Genomic DNA, 16132 nt, shown 5'->3' with positions numbered 1-16132 from the left:
TAACCTGTAAAAACGTTTCCCACTTCAGATTTGTAAATGACAGTTAAACCAGAACAGTTTTCTTCAGTTCAGTATTCTGTTTGATCAACTATTTATGCAAATGAATACCAGTTGGGTTTGAGATAAATGTTCACAGCTAAGAACTGTTTAATTCATCAATCTGGACATGAATGGTTATAATTTATCATTACAAATTAAAATTGACTTACAGATAGAATAGATTATACTAGACTAATTATTATAATACTTGGTGTAATTTTCTTCCCAACTGGGTTTAGGTGGTCCCATTAATCTTTATTTTATGTCTTCTGTTCTCCTATACTTTTCAATGTCTTTTCATCATTGTCCTGTGATGTCTTTGTGTGTGTCAAATTGTCTATTACTGTCCTATCAAACTACTGTATCTAATGCACTATGATTGTATTGTAATTTGAATGTATCTCAAACAAAAAAATAAAAATTGAATTGAATGTTGACATTGGTGATGGTAATAAAAGATTTCAGCAATCTCTAGATTAATTGTCCTCAAATTCTGTACGACCATAGTGTTGCTTTCCTGTGTCAGTTTTCTTGCTTTTTGCATGTGTCTATCATTTTTCACATTTCCTTTCACCCTTGTGTGTCCTTTATTATGAGTGTGTGTCTATCTGTTGTATTTGTTACTATACTATTATAGTCTACTGTTATGCAGTGTTCATTCTAAAAGCAATTTTACAGCGTTAAGATGACAATTTAGAGCATGCATAGAATAGTACATATTCACACACAAAAGGGTTTCTAGATCTATATGTATACAATACAAATGGAAGACAAATTCAAGGAAAAACCCACAGAAAGTCTTAGTAAGACAGCATGCTGCCACAGCATGCTGCCAGAACAGTTTCAGTACATTTTAGCATAGATATCACAAGTCTGTTGAACTGTCCTGGAGAGATGGAATGCCATTCTTCCAAAAGATATTCCCTCAGCTGGAGTTTTGATGATGTTCTCATCCCCAACAAACACCTTTGGGATGAAGTAGAACAGAGATTGCAAGCCAGGCCCTCTCGCCCAACATCAGTCTCTGACCTCTTTTGGGCACAAATCCCCAAAGACACACTCCAAATTCTTGTAGAAAGCTTCCCAGAAGAGGGAAAGTTGTTATAACTGCAAAGGGGGACCAACTCCATATTAATGTCTATGGATTTAGAATGGGATGCCATAAAAGCGCCTGTAGGTGTAACATGTAGGCAGTCCTAATACTTTTGTCCATATGGTGTATGCACTTTTGTGGTGAAGAATGACTGACCACATTAGTTTTTCCCCTATCTCTATAGAGCAGTCATGATTTTCACCCTCAAATGTGCATTATTTTTGTAATGAGAGGCTTATGCACTGCAGTCCTAAAATAATATATCTCACTTTATATAGTTGTGGACAGACTGTTTTTGCTGACTCATTCTGATCATGTCCTGTACTGACATTCTCAGTCAGATGAGGAACAGTTGCTCTTCTGTTTATCCTTACATGTCGCACAAATGCGCAGGCATCACACTCCGTGAATGTGCGCAACAACAATTTCCAAAAAACCAAGCCAGTTGAGTAGTCTTTATGCCATCTGTGTCCCAATAATGAACTCTCTTTCAAAGTCACTTCAATCTTTTCTTTTTGACATCTTGATCCATTATTGAGGTCAACTGGGCCTGCAGTTTTGTACATGACGCAGAGCATGGTAGTATGTTAAACTCCTGTCAGGAAGCATCTGCATTCATTATTCTTCTCCACTCACTTATACAGTTTTCTCCTTTGTCACCCATATGTAAACAAATACAGTGCTGTGCAAAAGTCTTAGACCAATCACTTATTTTATTTATTTATTTATTCACTCCAAACACAGTACGTGCATTTTTCAGCAGATATTTTTGAGGAGATAAGATAGGGATAGGATGAGTGGGAATAAATAGTATTTAAAAATGGAGTCCAAGAAATTATTATGCAAGCCCTAATAGACCCCCAAAACTGTCACTGTCAGATATACAGTACTTAAAGCTTTCAGGCTTGAGAGATACCAAGCTTTACTCTTGCTTCAGATCTGAAAAAATCCACTGGTGTTTTGTCAATCTTTCCACTGTGGGAAGACAACTCCAAGAGTTTGAAAGGATGTGCAGCTGACATGAAGCCATAAGTAATAAAGGAAATAAAAAAAAGCAGAAAATATTTAAATCAAAGAAAATCAACAAATTAGCACTATTGAAAATACTGCTATTTTATTCAGTTATTGAAACTTTTGTGTAATGTTAAATATGTTTTTTTGCTTTTTTTCTTGATGCTAAAAAATTAATAACATTCATTATTTTCATTGGGGATTAATTGACTAGTGGTCTCTGACTTTTGCACAGTTCTGCACATACATATATAGCCCAAACATACAACTCAAAACACACTATATCCTCACCTGTAACATTGAGAACCTACGCTGACTTTTCACACAAAATCGGGTAAATAGTTGATTTAAGACGCAGCACATTCTGCCACACGCAAAGAAACTGAGAATAGAACTGTCACATATAACTGTGTGCGCGTGTGTGTTTGTGTGTGTGTGTGTAGGTATGACAGTGAGCGCTATAAAGGATGGTTCAGGTATGATCATCCGTTCAGTGGTTAATGGAGGTGCTATCAGTAAGGACGGCAGACTAGCAGTAGGAGATGCCATTGTAGCCATCAACGGAGAACCTGCCACCAATCTTACCAGTGCACAGGCTCGAGCCATGTTACGGAGACATTCACTTTTTGGACCAGACCTCAGGTATATATAAACAAACACACACTAGTTTGTGTTTCTATTTTTGTGAGACTGTTCCCTTGACTACTCTATAAATGTAGCTAAATGCTACTGTAGCTACACATAACCCAACCCTAACTTTAACCAAAAGGAAACTCAAAAGCGACAAATACACATGCACACAGATCATTTATAATACTATACTTGAGAGAATTCATTTGTGGTCCTCAAAAATTGAAGGACAAATTCACATGACCACTAACATAAGTTACAGTACAGTACTTATGAACTTAACATCACTTTGTGGTCCTTAAGGACAAATACACATACCTGCACACAAGTCAGAGTACTAAGCTCAGTATGGATCTCAGCAGGATCTCAGTATTACTTTGTTGTGCTTAAAAGTATAGAACAACAGGTGCACATACACACATTCCTAAAAAGGGAAATGGATGCTACAGGGATATCCCCTTGTTTGACCAAACCAAGGTGCACATACATCCTTAGAGTCATTACCAGTGCACAGGTTATTGCTATGCTACAGAGGCACTCACCTGTTACACTTCACCTCAGGCATATGCACACACACATTGAAATGTACAATTCCATCTCCAGCCCATAGAGACCAAGTTGTGTTGTCTGGGTCTACATTGGATTCTTTAGGCAAAAAATGTATGATCATTTTGTAAAATCACACCCTGGGGTAAACAGAATTGCTAAAAATTCAATACATCATGCTGTAGACATGTTTTGTCTGAATGTTGCTAGCCTACTTTGAATTACAAGATCATTAACAAGCTGAAGAGCAGCTGTTGCTGCATGCAAGCTAACACTGCTTTGCACCGATTTAACACCATACGCCTGAAAATCTCACCAAATGCTCCACACACACCAGCAAGCTTTGTCAAATATGGTAGTTAAATTGCTTTGGCATTAGGGGTGTTAATTTATATGTGGCATTATTCATATTCTGACTGCTAAATGATTTTGAGGCTTATGTGACACTTGGAAGATAAATGTACACATTTATTTTTGTCAGGCATAAAACCAGCTTGGACCTGGAGATCCTAATATGAGTTTGGGTGACACATGACTTTAGAGGTCTATATCAAGTTGCAGAAATGCGCAGTTTAGCTCATTCATTCATGTTGAAGTAATAAAGAGTGTTGTTACTGCAGACAGTCTGTAGAAAATGACTACATGATGTGCTGTTGGGCTTTTGGAATGCAAATGTATCACTGCAGCTTTTAGTCTGAACGGTGTGTTTCAGCCTGGAGTTTTTTTTTTTACACAAGGCAATGATATAGAGGATGCAGTCAAACATAGTAATCATTTACATTTACAGTTATAAAAGCATTGAAATAAAAGTTTGTGGCTGTGAATAATGAATTACAACTGCTTTTGATGCACAAAATAGTACAAAAGTTAAAAGTACGCTTCAGGTGAAAAATAATGTAGAAAGCCTTTTTCAGTGCTTTCACTTCTCAAACACCTCTTATTTAACTCTTCAGCAAATTATCAAGCTCTTTGTCAGTCAGAGGTGTTAGTGAATGTGGTTCTTGGAAAAGGAACTTGTGAAGAATAGCATGTAATTGCTATGTGTTACTACAAAATGACTGTGCTATACTTTGGGTTTTGTATGCTGGCTTTTAATTAAATGACAGTTTTTAATCACTCTTTTTATTCCTCTTGTTTGCCATTGGCAGTTTCACATATGTACCTGCAGCTTTTCTTGACATGCACCGAGCCACCATCATCCAGTCAAAACAAGAGACAAAAGCTGAACAAGCCAACGCCGTCCGATTAATGCAGGTGTTTAAAACGGACCAAGCCAACATTGCCCAGTCAGCCGAGCAGCAGGACACTGTCACCATGGCCTTTCAGAACCTGTAAGAATAGTTAACAGCCTTCTGCTAAGGCTCTACTGCCCTCTATGCACATCAAATAACATACATTACACATCACTGCCATCCAGGCGTAAAAAACAAAAAACAAAAGTAATCTAACATTACCCACCGCTACCCTTTAGAGGTGTTAACAGACAGCAAATAAACAAACATTACTCACTGCTGCCCTCTAAAGGTGTTAACAAACAGCAGGTAAACAAACATTACTCACTGCTGCCCTCTAAAGGTGTTAACAAACAGCAAGTAAACAAACATTACTCACTGCTGCCCTCTAAAGGTGTTAACAAATTTGCAACCCCTTTTCCAAAAAAGTTTGAACAGTGCAAAATGTAAATAAAAACAGAATGCAATTATGTGTTAAACATTTAATTGATATTAATATTGAAAATAGTACAAAGACAACATATCAAATGTGGAAACTGAGAAATTTTATTGTTTTTTTTTTTTTTTTAAATATATGCCCATTTTTAATTTTGTGCCAGCAACATGTTTCAGGACAGCGACATGTTTACCACTGTTTTGCATCACCTCTTCTTTTAACAACACTCTGTAAAACCGAGAAGACTAATTGCCGTAATTGAGAAAGTAAACTGTTTTCCCTTTCTGTCTTAATATAGGATTTCAGCTGCTCAGCTGTTATGTATATTTTGTTTCATAATACACCAAATATTTTCAATGGATGACAAGTCTAGACTGCAGGCATGTCAGTTTAGCACCAGATTATTATGGAGTAATATGTGCAGAATGTGGTTTGACTTTGTCCTACTGAATGAAATAAGCAAGATCTTTCCTGAAAAAGATGTTGTGTGGATGGCAGCATATTATCTCTGTCCAAAGAAAAAGACACAAGTAACTCCAAAATAGCAAATTCACAGGAGTATGTTTTTATATGTACTTTTATATGTTCACTTACTTTTTGTAATTATTTGTACTATTTTAATTGTCATTCTGTTTTTATTTATATTTTTCACAGCCTTGCAGCTGTTTTGGAAACAGGGTTGTAAATAAACAAAAAGTATTCACTGATGCCCTCTAAATGTCCTGTTAGCAAACAAAGTGGAATATAGATCATGAAAATTTTAATAATTATGATAATTTATAAACAATATTTTTGGACCATTCTAAAATGGCCTGACAATTTTGTATTTTGGCAAAAAGGGACACTTAAGGAATACTTAATAGTAGTCTAAATTAATTGATAGTTTTTAGATAAATTGTACACCTCTTCCAAATATATTTGAACATATATTCACTTATTTCTACTTTAATATTTACAGCATTCATGAGAAATTTGTTTGTTTTAGTAAAAACACCTCTCAACAAGCTGAAGTAGATGCAGGAACCACTAATGGAAAGACTTGGAGACTGAAGGAAAAGGCAGAAGGTCTGTCACAGTGGGGACACAGAGATGATCGAGAGAAAAAAGAGGGGGAGGAAAGTGCAGTGAAAGACACAGTTGGCTCATGGCAAGCAGACAGACAGAGAGAAGAAGAGAAGGAAAGAGACAAAGAGAGAGAGGCGCTGCAGAGAACTGATCATGATTCATGGAGTCAGCCCCGAAGGTAAGATATAGACAGATACAGACACAAGACAAACACAGGCACAGTATAATGTTTGATTTAACCTGATTCAACTCATCAGCTAATTTCCAGTCCCTTCAGGAGCTGAACTGAAATATTAACTTCTGCAGGGTAGCCTGATATGAAAATCTTGTGTGAGTTATTTCAGAAGAATAATTATTCATGGTCTTTTTCATATGTTTCTTAGAGTGACACTAATCAGGAAGAATGGAGAAAGTCTTGGCATCAGTGTTATTGGCGGGCGTGGCATGGGTCGTCGCCTAAGCAATGGAGAAATGAGACGGGGAATCTTCATTAAACACATCGCAGAAGACAGTCCTGCAGCAAGAGACAGCACACTCAAACCTGGGGACCGAATACTGCAAGTGCGTGGAAGGTTAACTATAACTGCATTGTCTCCATCTTGTGGCCACTTGATTCACTACATACTGTATATATGCTGTACAGTTATCAGTATATTTGTCCTGACCAGTTTCAGAAGCGTGGAGGTTGAGTTCACTCTGTTCAAGCAATAGTTGGGCAGAAATTTACACAGTTTTCCTCAAATGTCGCAGCCAAGACATGTCAGGTCATGTCTTGCCTCTTTAGTTTTACACCAGAGCTAACATAGCTAAAACAATAGCAACAATAATAACAATGGCAAACTGCAAGAGATCTCAGTTTTGATTACTTCTCAACTGGCAATGTGCAGATATGAAATGAGAAGGACGGAGTAGTAAACTTTGCCATATGGAGAGGAAGTACCACTGCTGCTGACTAATGTTACACCGAAGGCACTTCACTCTTAGCTACTTTCAGTGGAGCAGTCAAAAGCCGTCAGAAAGTGCAACTGCTCAGCAGCAAGGAGATTTCTGTTCAGGGGATCCAGTTACTAATGGGGAGGTGATTCGATTTCATATTTTTTATCCTAATTGCCACAAAGAACATTTTGACAGCATGTGTAAAGCAGGAAAGAGTCTGAGTAGCTTGGTATTTAATTACCAGACTTTAAACAATGCCAGTGCTACAAACTCTGGTCACAAAACATTTTCCTTCACAGCTCTGCACCCCATTCAGCATTTTCTTCACGGTTAGGGTTGCAATAAACAATGATTAGGAACAGTACAAAGAACGAAAAAGCATCTGAAGCAAGAAAACAAAACAAAAAAAAAATCCAGGGAACATTGTGGAAAGAGATGAAGTTGAAGTCGACCACTTATTGGGCTGCTTCTTATTTAGAGTTTCTGTACCATTGTTATTGAAATGTGATGCTGGCAGACCATTAAGGTAAGTGGTACATAATTTAAGAAACAGAAAAGTTGAATAAAAAAACTGATGAATACCTGCCTGTTTGCTAGTTTCTTGTTGGTAAAGTGTTCCAAAATCTCTAGCAAACATAGCTAATCTAGCTTTTTGGTTACAGTTATTTTCACCTATCCATCAGTTGTTATTGTACCCTGATAGCTGTGAAGAATTTTTTCCATGAAAAGTGTATATCTTTATTCAGCTTGGACGCTCACATTGTTGTGTGTTTGGTGTTTACCAACAACTCTGAACACATTCTCGAATATCAGTCTTGGCATCTCTGATAGAGATGAAGTGACTTACATATCTGTGTTGAACTGAGCACCAATATTTCTTAGGTAAATAATTGATCTGTAAGGCGATAGCGACACTCGTTTTACCCGTCGTGTTTCCATTTCTCTACTGGCATGCCTAAATGATTGCACACTTGCCTCAAACTGCATCAAGATGTTAAAAGGGCTGGGCAGATTGATACTGAAATATCAGTACTTGTGATTCTAAAGCTTCTTTTAGAGGATCGATCTTCACATGAGTATATCAATTCTAGGTGTTATTCCTTAAGCAGTAAACTGAACATGCTTCAGTATTGTAAAAGTGCTTGTAAAAAGTGGGAAAAAAGCTTGCTACAGCTGCAAACAGCCACATAAGATGCAGCGAATGCTATATAATGGCAGATAATTTGGAGTTATTTACCTAAACAGACAGTTTATGTGGCAGTTTATTTAACGCTAATGTAAAGGCTTTTTACTATTATTTTTAATGGCACCTTTTTACTGGTTTTTACTGTAAAAATGACAAAGAAATGTATTGGCATCAGGATATTAGCCATGTTATTAGTTGGTATTGGATCACTAGAAAAGAAGTAGGATCACCCATTAGTTGTTAAATATTTTCAAACAGACCTGTTTATGTGCTTTCTATCATTGTATGATAGAACTGGACAAAAGCAGAAGCACAGTCAGTTTTTCAGTTTTGTTAAGCACATTCACAGATAGACCCCAAACAGCAAAGTGGATAACCCTACAGTATATGAAACAGCAGAGTGGATAACCCTACAGTATATGAAACAGCAGAGTGGATAACCCTACAGTATATGAAAATGTAAAGTGGATAACCTTCAGCTTTGTACACTGAATATGGCCATTTCAGTGTGTTTTGGGCAGTACAGCTATTTCTTTGCTGCCTTTGGGGAAAAACATATTTAACACTTTGTTTTTTGCGTTAGGTTGGTGGTGTGGATGTGAGTGATTTTACTCATGAAGAAGCAGTGGAGGCTATTCGCCGGGCAGGGAACAGATTGGAACTACTAGTGCAGAATCCTCAGGTAACACATACACACTGCTTGCCACTGCATTAAGAACACCTCCTACGCTTCCTGGTTTGTACACTCATTGTCCAGTTTTCAGGTCCACTTACCAAATAGGAGCACTTCGTAGTTCTATAATTATAGACTGTAGAGCATCTGTTTCTCTGCAGACTTTTTTAGCTCCCTTTTACCCTGTTATTCAATGGTCAGGACCCCACAAGTACAACGTAGTTTTAGGGCCACTGTTAATAAAAATGAAAATAGTAGACTTCAAGAATGAAATCATAATATTTCGAGAAAAATACTTAATATTTTGAGAAAGAAAGTCATGCTGTATTGATTAAAAAGATCGTAATATTTTGAGGATAAAGTGGGCTGACTGTAGGGGGGCTGCCATATCGCATTGGGGTCTCGGTTGCTGGCAGGCCACAGTTCCACACACTCCTGTGTCCTTCATTTTGATTATCATTCTAATTTTCTGTGAAGCTACGTTCCCTCTTTGAATGGCACAGAGATGTAGCCACTGATAGCTGTGCAGATGACCCTGCCTGCGATTCTCCTTCAACAAATCAGACAGTTTCCTCACAGTTTCTTGCACAGTCGTTTCTTTTACTAATATCAGTCTGGTGCTGGTGTGCCAGGAGAGATAGGGAGAATCTCCACCAACTCCTCAACGCCCCCCATTTTAACACAAGGAGGTGCTGCTTTACCTTTGCAAAACCTTTGGCCACAATAATATATTGCGAACTCTCCTGGAATTTAATTTAATGTCGTAATTCTATGACTTTTTTTCTTGAAACATTACGCCTTTATTCTCAAAATATCATACCCTACAACTTTTTTTCTCTAAATATTATGACTTTAAGTCTCCTATTTTTATTTCCCTAAAATGCTGTTGTACACAAGACCACCACAGAACTATATTTGTTTTATTATATGGGTGTTGGATCATTCACAGCACTACAAGGACACTGACATGGTAGTGTGTCAATGTGTGTTATGCTGAAATGAGGGGTTTAGACACAGCAGTGTTGCTGAAGTTAAACGCTTCAGTGTCAAAGTATGCAGAGAAACAGATGGACCACTGTCTATAAATCTGTCTATAACAGAACTATAAAGTCTACCTATTTGGTAAGTAGAGCTGATAAAATAAAAACTGATTGCAGATACAAGGAGGTGTACTTAATGAAGTGGCTGGTTGGAGTATATCTGGAATATTTATTTATTTTTTAACTGCAACAAGTTCATGTCCCTGATCATATTAAAGCTGTACTGTGTAAGGTATTTTTTATTTATTTATTTATTTATTTATTTGTAAAAATTTAAAGAAGATTCAAACCAAGCTAAAACAAAGTCTATGCACTACTGTGAGTCTCTGTGTAAAGTCTGAAGTAATTATTTTAAAGGCTTTTGGATTTTTGCAGGAGTTTTTCAAACCACATTATTCATCTTAACAACACATCAAAAAGATCCGGCTTGATGTCTTGATGTCTTGAAGTCTAAAATGCAAGATCAACATTATACCAACATCATACCATATAAAAAATAATCTTTGATCAAAGTGTAATAATTTTTTCCCTCTAAAATATCATATTTTTGATTGTCACTGTGTACCAGAGGGCAGGGAAAATACTAATCAGTATTATCTTGCTTAATAATATTGCTTAATAATTATGCCTGTTTACATGGAATCAAGCAGGTGAAGTACTGAATAAAAATGATTTGTATTCACACCACTGTATTTATAGCTTTTAAAAGTGTTTTTAAAGGTGATACTTTTTGTTAAACCTCTAGAAAATAAATATTGTGATACATTGTGTATTGAGAAATATAACACATTGATTGTGATATTATATTTTTGCCATATTGTCCACCCCAACATGTAAGTTGTTTTTGCTGTTTCTGAAATACAGCAGGACCCTGTGGCCCAGCATGAAAAACAAGATCTGTCACACACCAACCATCAAAATCACTTGGTATGTGAATGCTCTCCATATTGGCCTTGTTTGTATGTTGTAATGTTGTGTGTAGTTAGGTTCTGTGTGTAAAGCTGTTTGTGGAAGACCTTTGAAATTAAAATCCCTGAAAAAAGAGATATTAATCTCAAGGGCCTTTCTGGTTAAATGAAGCTTAAGTTAGCATGCTAATTGTTTCTTTCCCCTGTAGAAGTGTGAGAATCCGAGACCACTTGTACATCTCTCTCCAGCCAACCCTTTCACTCCCACTCCATTTAAGGTTTGCTATTAGTTTTGTCTGTTTGTACAGTTTCACCTACTTTATAGCACCAGTTATAGAAGATGTGTTATCCATTTTTAGCCACCCAAACCTCAAATCATAATAGTTACACTACAGTATAGGGGACATTACACCAACTGGCAACTTCATTAAGTACATCTACCTTGTATCCACACTCTGTGTCAATTTTATTAGGTCCATTTACCACATAGGTGCACTTTGTGCTTCTCCAATTAAAGATTGTACTCCATCTGTTTCTCTGCATACTTTGTTAGCTCCCTTTTACCCCATTTTTCTATGGTCAAAACTTCCATAGGATCACTAGTAACACTGCACTGGCACTGATGTGATGGTGGTGTATTAGTGTGTTTCACTGAAACAACAATGCTGCTAGAGTTTTTAAAAGACTCAGTGTCACTGCTGGACTGAGAACCAAAAATATCCAGGCAACAGCATCCTCTGGTCCTGATGAAGGACTAGAGCAGGGGTGCTCAATCCTGGTCCTGAAGATCTACCACCCTGCATAGTTTAGCTCCAACGCTAATCTAACAGACCTTATCCAGGTAATGAAGGCCTTTAGGGAGGGTCTGAAAACTAGAACCAGGTGAGTGGGATCTGAACTATCTAGACTGGACCAGGACCAGGATTGGGCACCCCTGGACTAGAGGATGACTAATGCAAACTGTGCAACAGCAGATGAGCTATTGTCTCTGACTCTACATTTACAAGCTGGACCAACTAGATAGGTGTGTGGTAGAGTGGACAGTAAGTGGACACTGTTTAAAAACTTGACAAGCAGTGCTGTGTCTCATCAACTCATACCAGTGCAACACACATTAACATACCATCATACAAGATCTGATCTACCATCTAAATTATACTTGTTCAATGGAGGTCCTGATTGTACAACAGGGTAAAACAGAGCTAACAATGTATGCAGAGAAACACAGATGGCAAAATTGCATCAAAAATAAATCCAACATTAAAAACAAAGTTGAGTGGGCAAATGCACAGATTTTTAGGTATTTCACCCTCTATGGTGCATATCATCAATAGATTCAGGGACTCAGTAAGTCAACATCCCGATTTTTTTATGGAAATAACCGATGTTGTGCTCTCTGTGCCAAGAACAAAAGAACCATCCAGATTGTTACCAGTGTAAAGTTCCAAAGCCATCATCTGTCATAAGAGCTATTAGAGGGGTACCTTGCAAATCTGAGAAGACACTGAATACTGAACATATTTTGGAGCATTTACGCTGCCTTTTAAGTGCCTTCTTCTTTTAGGGATGTCCATGCTTATTTCAACATGACTACATCAGGAAAAGTTCTGTACATATTACAACAGCATGGCTGAGTAATCAGAGAGTATGGGTGCTAGACTGTAGTCTTGCAGTACAGAATTGTCTCCTATTAAATATATGTGTCTTGTCAAGCTCAAAATATGCTACCAAAGGCACTGTACAGTTGCACAGGTGAAGACTTGTATAACTGAGGAATGTCAAAAACAATTCTTTCAAAACTGGGTGAGTGTCTTCAGTCGACTAACAGTTATTAAGTGCTGTTAAAAGAAAAGGTGAAGTAGCACAGTGGTATACATGCTCCTGTCTCCACTTCTTAGGAACATGTTTCAGGCATGAAATTTAGAATGAGCGTAAATTTTAAAAAAAACAATGACGTTCATAAGGTAAAACATACAATATTATGTTTTTGTACCGTTTTCAATTCAATTTATGTCAAACAAAATGTTCAAATGCCTTCTGCTTGTAGTAGCATTTCAGACACTGTCCCAACTTTCTGTTTTTGGAGTGCCTATATGGTAAGTAGAGATGATAAAATACACAATGAGTGTAGAAACAAGGTAAAGAAGTGGCTGGTTGGTGCATAATACCCTTGCAATTCTCTTGTTAAGCATTATCATGCCAATAGTTGTTAATTAACTGTCTGCTTATTATTACTTCATTAAGTAATAAGTAGGGTGAACCCGAACATTTTCAGAGCACTTTCATTTGATACATCATAATCTTTTGCACAGCCAGTACCTGAGTACTGAGTCTCAATGGAATGTGCGTATTAATGAATTTTATCATTAACTACATTATTAGTTACATTGCATCTCATCAGAATTTTTTTTTTCTTCAAAGAGCTAATTTGGTGTTGGTGTGTTTTCTTTGATTCCTCAATAGTAAATCACCTCTAAATAAAAGCAGACCACCTGCTTATTGAAACGTGGGAATTTAATATTTCATAGTTAAGATAACTGAGTTTTTCTTAACAAAGCACTAGTTTGGTGTTTTCTTTAGATTCTTATTACAGCCCCATTTCCAAAAAAGTTGGGATGTATGGAGTCAAATTGGGGTCTTTGGTAGTGACAAGAAAATAAAGAAGAGCTAGAGGATCACTAATATAGATCAGCTTTGCACCAGCAAGTGGAGCTACAGGGTAGGTGTTTCTAAGTGAACAGTGAAAGTAAATGATATTATATGGAAATAGTAACTTTATGCATTTCTTGTTAGCTTACAGGTAACAAGCTGTTAAAGAAATCTTCCAACCCTGTTCCACCTCCCCTAAGGCTGCCCTCAGGGCCCGCCTGCATGGTAACAGATGGAGTGACAAGTAAGAACGTTTCAGAAAGGCTGAGCAGGCCTCCAGAGATTAAACAGCACAGCGAAGAGGAACAAGTTTCATACTGGAGTACGTATGTGTGTGTGTCTGCCTAAAAACTGACTTCAAAGATTTCAAAGTGTTCATAACTTGTGCTCAAGATATCAGTTTAAACCAAGGACAAAAGGACATGTACAAAACCATGAGCTCATTTACTTTGTATATTCACATTTATTAGCATGTACCTGCATATTAATTTCTCAAATGCACTTAATCATGAAGATTATCAAAAGAATACTTCTGAATTATTCAAAGTGATTTGTTTTTTATTAGGAAAACCTAGTATATAAGTATGTTTTGTAGGTTTACAGTTACTTTTTTCAGTATCATAATTTGTTTTGGTTATCCTCTAGACCTTTATCAATGGTGAGTTTCCAAACACAGGACATTGTAGGCCAGGCATTCTTTGATGGTGGACTATTTTCAATACACCCAATATTCTTCATGTACCCTTGTATGCAAAACTGTGGGCACCCCTGGTCAAATTTTTTGTTGATGATCTGAGTGAAAATGAGTTAACACATCCTCCACTGAGAACATCATTCTGCTCATGTTAATGCATGGTTACTGTTTATTTGCTGAATTGTAATGTATTGGGGATCTACTAAAACATAAAATGTGGCCTGTGCATAAGTTCTGACACACTTTACATATGTTTAAATTTTTTTCAATGTGTTAAATTTTTTGAAACATAAAAATGGTCTTCGTGTTCAAAATTTTAGATATCTGAACATTCAAAAAGAAGGCACTCTGGTCTTAGTTTCTGAACACCAAACATGTCTTAGTTGATTGACTTTATTTGAGGAAAATGTGATTTGTACTGTGTGTCTGTGTAGGCCGAATGTTGCAGAGATATGGCAGTCTGCCAGGACAACTAAAGCTGGTTGAGTTGAATCGCAGCACACACTGCTCTGGTCTGGGTCTGTGTGTGACGGGAAGCAGAGACAGAGCACGTGGGAGAATGAGTGTGTACGTTTCTGAGGTTCAGCCTGAGGGGGCAGCTGCTGCTGATGGGCGAATCAGAGTGGGAGATGAGCTACTAGAGGTGAGGTCTAAGCATTACAGTACAGACTGTGACTTTGGCCCTGGGATAAACCTTCTTTTGAAGTAATGTTACATTTGGTATTTTTGTTACAATTCAAAGTAAGAATGAAATACCTGCTATTTGCTAATATTAGATATATATTAATAGATATATACTGATATATCTATTAATATATAATATTAGATTATATATTAATAGATTTATACTGAATTGTCTATTTCACACCCACCCTTGCATAGTTCACCTTCTTTTGGCTTATGTACCATTACGTACGCGCTGACTTCACCTCGCCGATGGAGAGGAATAGATGGACAGGTGGTGCACCCCTAGGCTCCTTGTGGGAATCCCCAGCTCAGCCGGTGCATGCCGACCTTCATTGTCTTGATCAGCCCTTTCACTCATGTACATTAGACGTCTTGGTCCATGTTTCAAGACTTGTCAAGTAGCTCGCTGCTGACCCAGAGCATCCTTTGTACATGGTTCGGTCCCAATACTGGGCGGCACAAGGCAGTTGGATGCAGACTGAAAATTGTCTGGCCCAGTAGAGAGCCATCCCCTTCCCCCCGCAGAGAGAGAAGGTACGGATGGATGGGGTCCATTTACCTCCCAAGTGTCCATGGGGGTAAATGCCGAAGTTGGGACAGGTGGGTGTCCTACCCCTGGAGCCAGGCCTGGCAGTAGCGAGTGTTCCTCAGCCCTAAAAGGAAACATGGGGGGACTGTGTGGGCCTGCCACCCACAAGGCAGAAACTGGCTCTTGGCACATGGAACATTAACTCTCTGGGAGGAAGTAGCTGAAGCTTCTGTGGGAAGTTGAGAGGTACCAACTAGATATAATTGGGCTCACCTCCATTGACAATGTCTGCTCTGGAACCAAACTCCTTCATAGAGGTTAGTCCCTCTCCGACACAGGGGTTGCACAAGTTAAGAAGCCTTGTGTTAGAACACCGAGTAACCCAAGTAAATACTAAGGGTAGAATGTTTTTAACTCCCACCTCCAGGAGAACTTTTTTCATATGAAGGAGAAGGTAGGGGAAATGAATCCTGAATGGACCCTGTTCAAAATCTCCATTGTGGAAGCTGTCAGGCATAGCTGTAGGCAAAAGGCCATGATCTTTGGACCCCCCTCAGGGAGCATTGCCTTAAAAACAACTTGATTCTGTAGTGGAAATCATTGCAAAGGCTCAAAATCACAAAACTACTATCTGGTTTTGCAGACACAGTTTGTCTGCATCCACAAATGCAAGTAAACTCTAGCATGCAAAGTAGAAAACATATAAACAGGATCCAGAAACACCACTGCCTTCTCTGGGCCCGAGCTCATTTAAGATGGACTGAGGTGAAGTGGAAAA

The 16132-nt window shown here is 37.9% G+C and overlaps 1 protein-coding gene across 1 annotated transcript in view; it reads left to right on the top strand.

Moving 5' to 3' along the window:
- The window catches only part of si:dkey-92j12.5 (multiple PDZ domain protein), a 104756-nt gene that overhangs the window by 71017 nt on the left and 17607 nt on the right, over window positions 1-16132 (top strand). The window contains exons 19-27 of the mRNA XM_037532622.1: window positions 2587-2785; window positions 4468-4650; window positions 5973-6230; window positions 6436-6613; window positions 8758-8856; window positions 10752-10814; window positions 11005-11073; window positions 13589-13766; window positions 14573-14781. Of these exons, the coding sequence (XP_037388519.1) occupies window positions 2587-2785; window positions 4468-4650; window positions 5973-6230; window positions 6436-6613; window positions 8758-8856; window positions 10752-10814; window positions 11005-11073; window positions 13589-13766; window positions 14573-14781 (1436 nt within the window). The remainder of the gene's footprint in view (window positions 1-2586; window positions 2786-4467; window positions 4651-5972; window positions 6231-6435; window positions 6614-8757; window positions 8857-10751; window positions 10815-11004; window positions 11074-13588; window positions 13767-14572; window positions 14782-16132) is intronic.

The sequence above is a fragment of the Pygocentrus nattereri genome, chromosome 22 (genome assembly GCF_015220715.1).
Source record: "Pygocentrus nattereri isolate fPygNat1 chromosome 22, fPygNat1.pri, whole genome shotgun sequence".
In the NCBI taxonomy this organism is placed as follows: Eukaryota; Metazoa; Chordata; class Actinopteri; order Characiformes; family Serrasalmidae; genus Pygocentrus; species Pygocentrus nattereri.
Note: the sequence above shows the minus strand (reverse complement) of the source record. Positions and strands in the feature narration are given on the sequence as shown.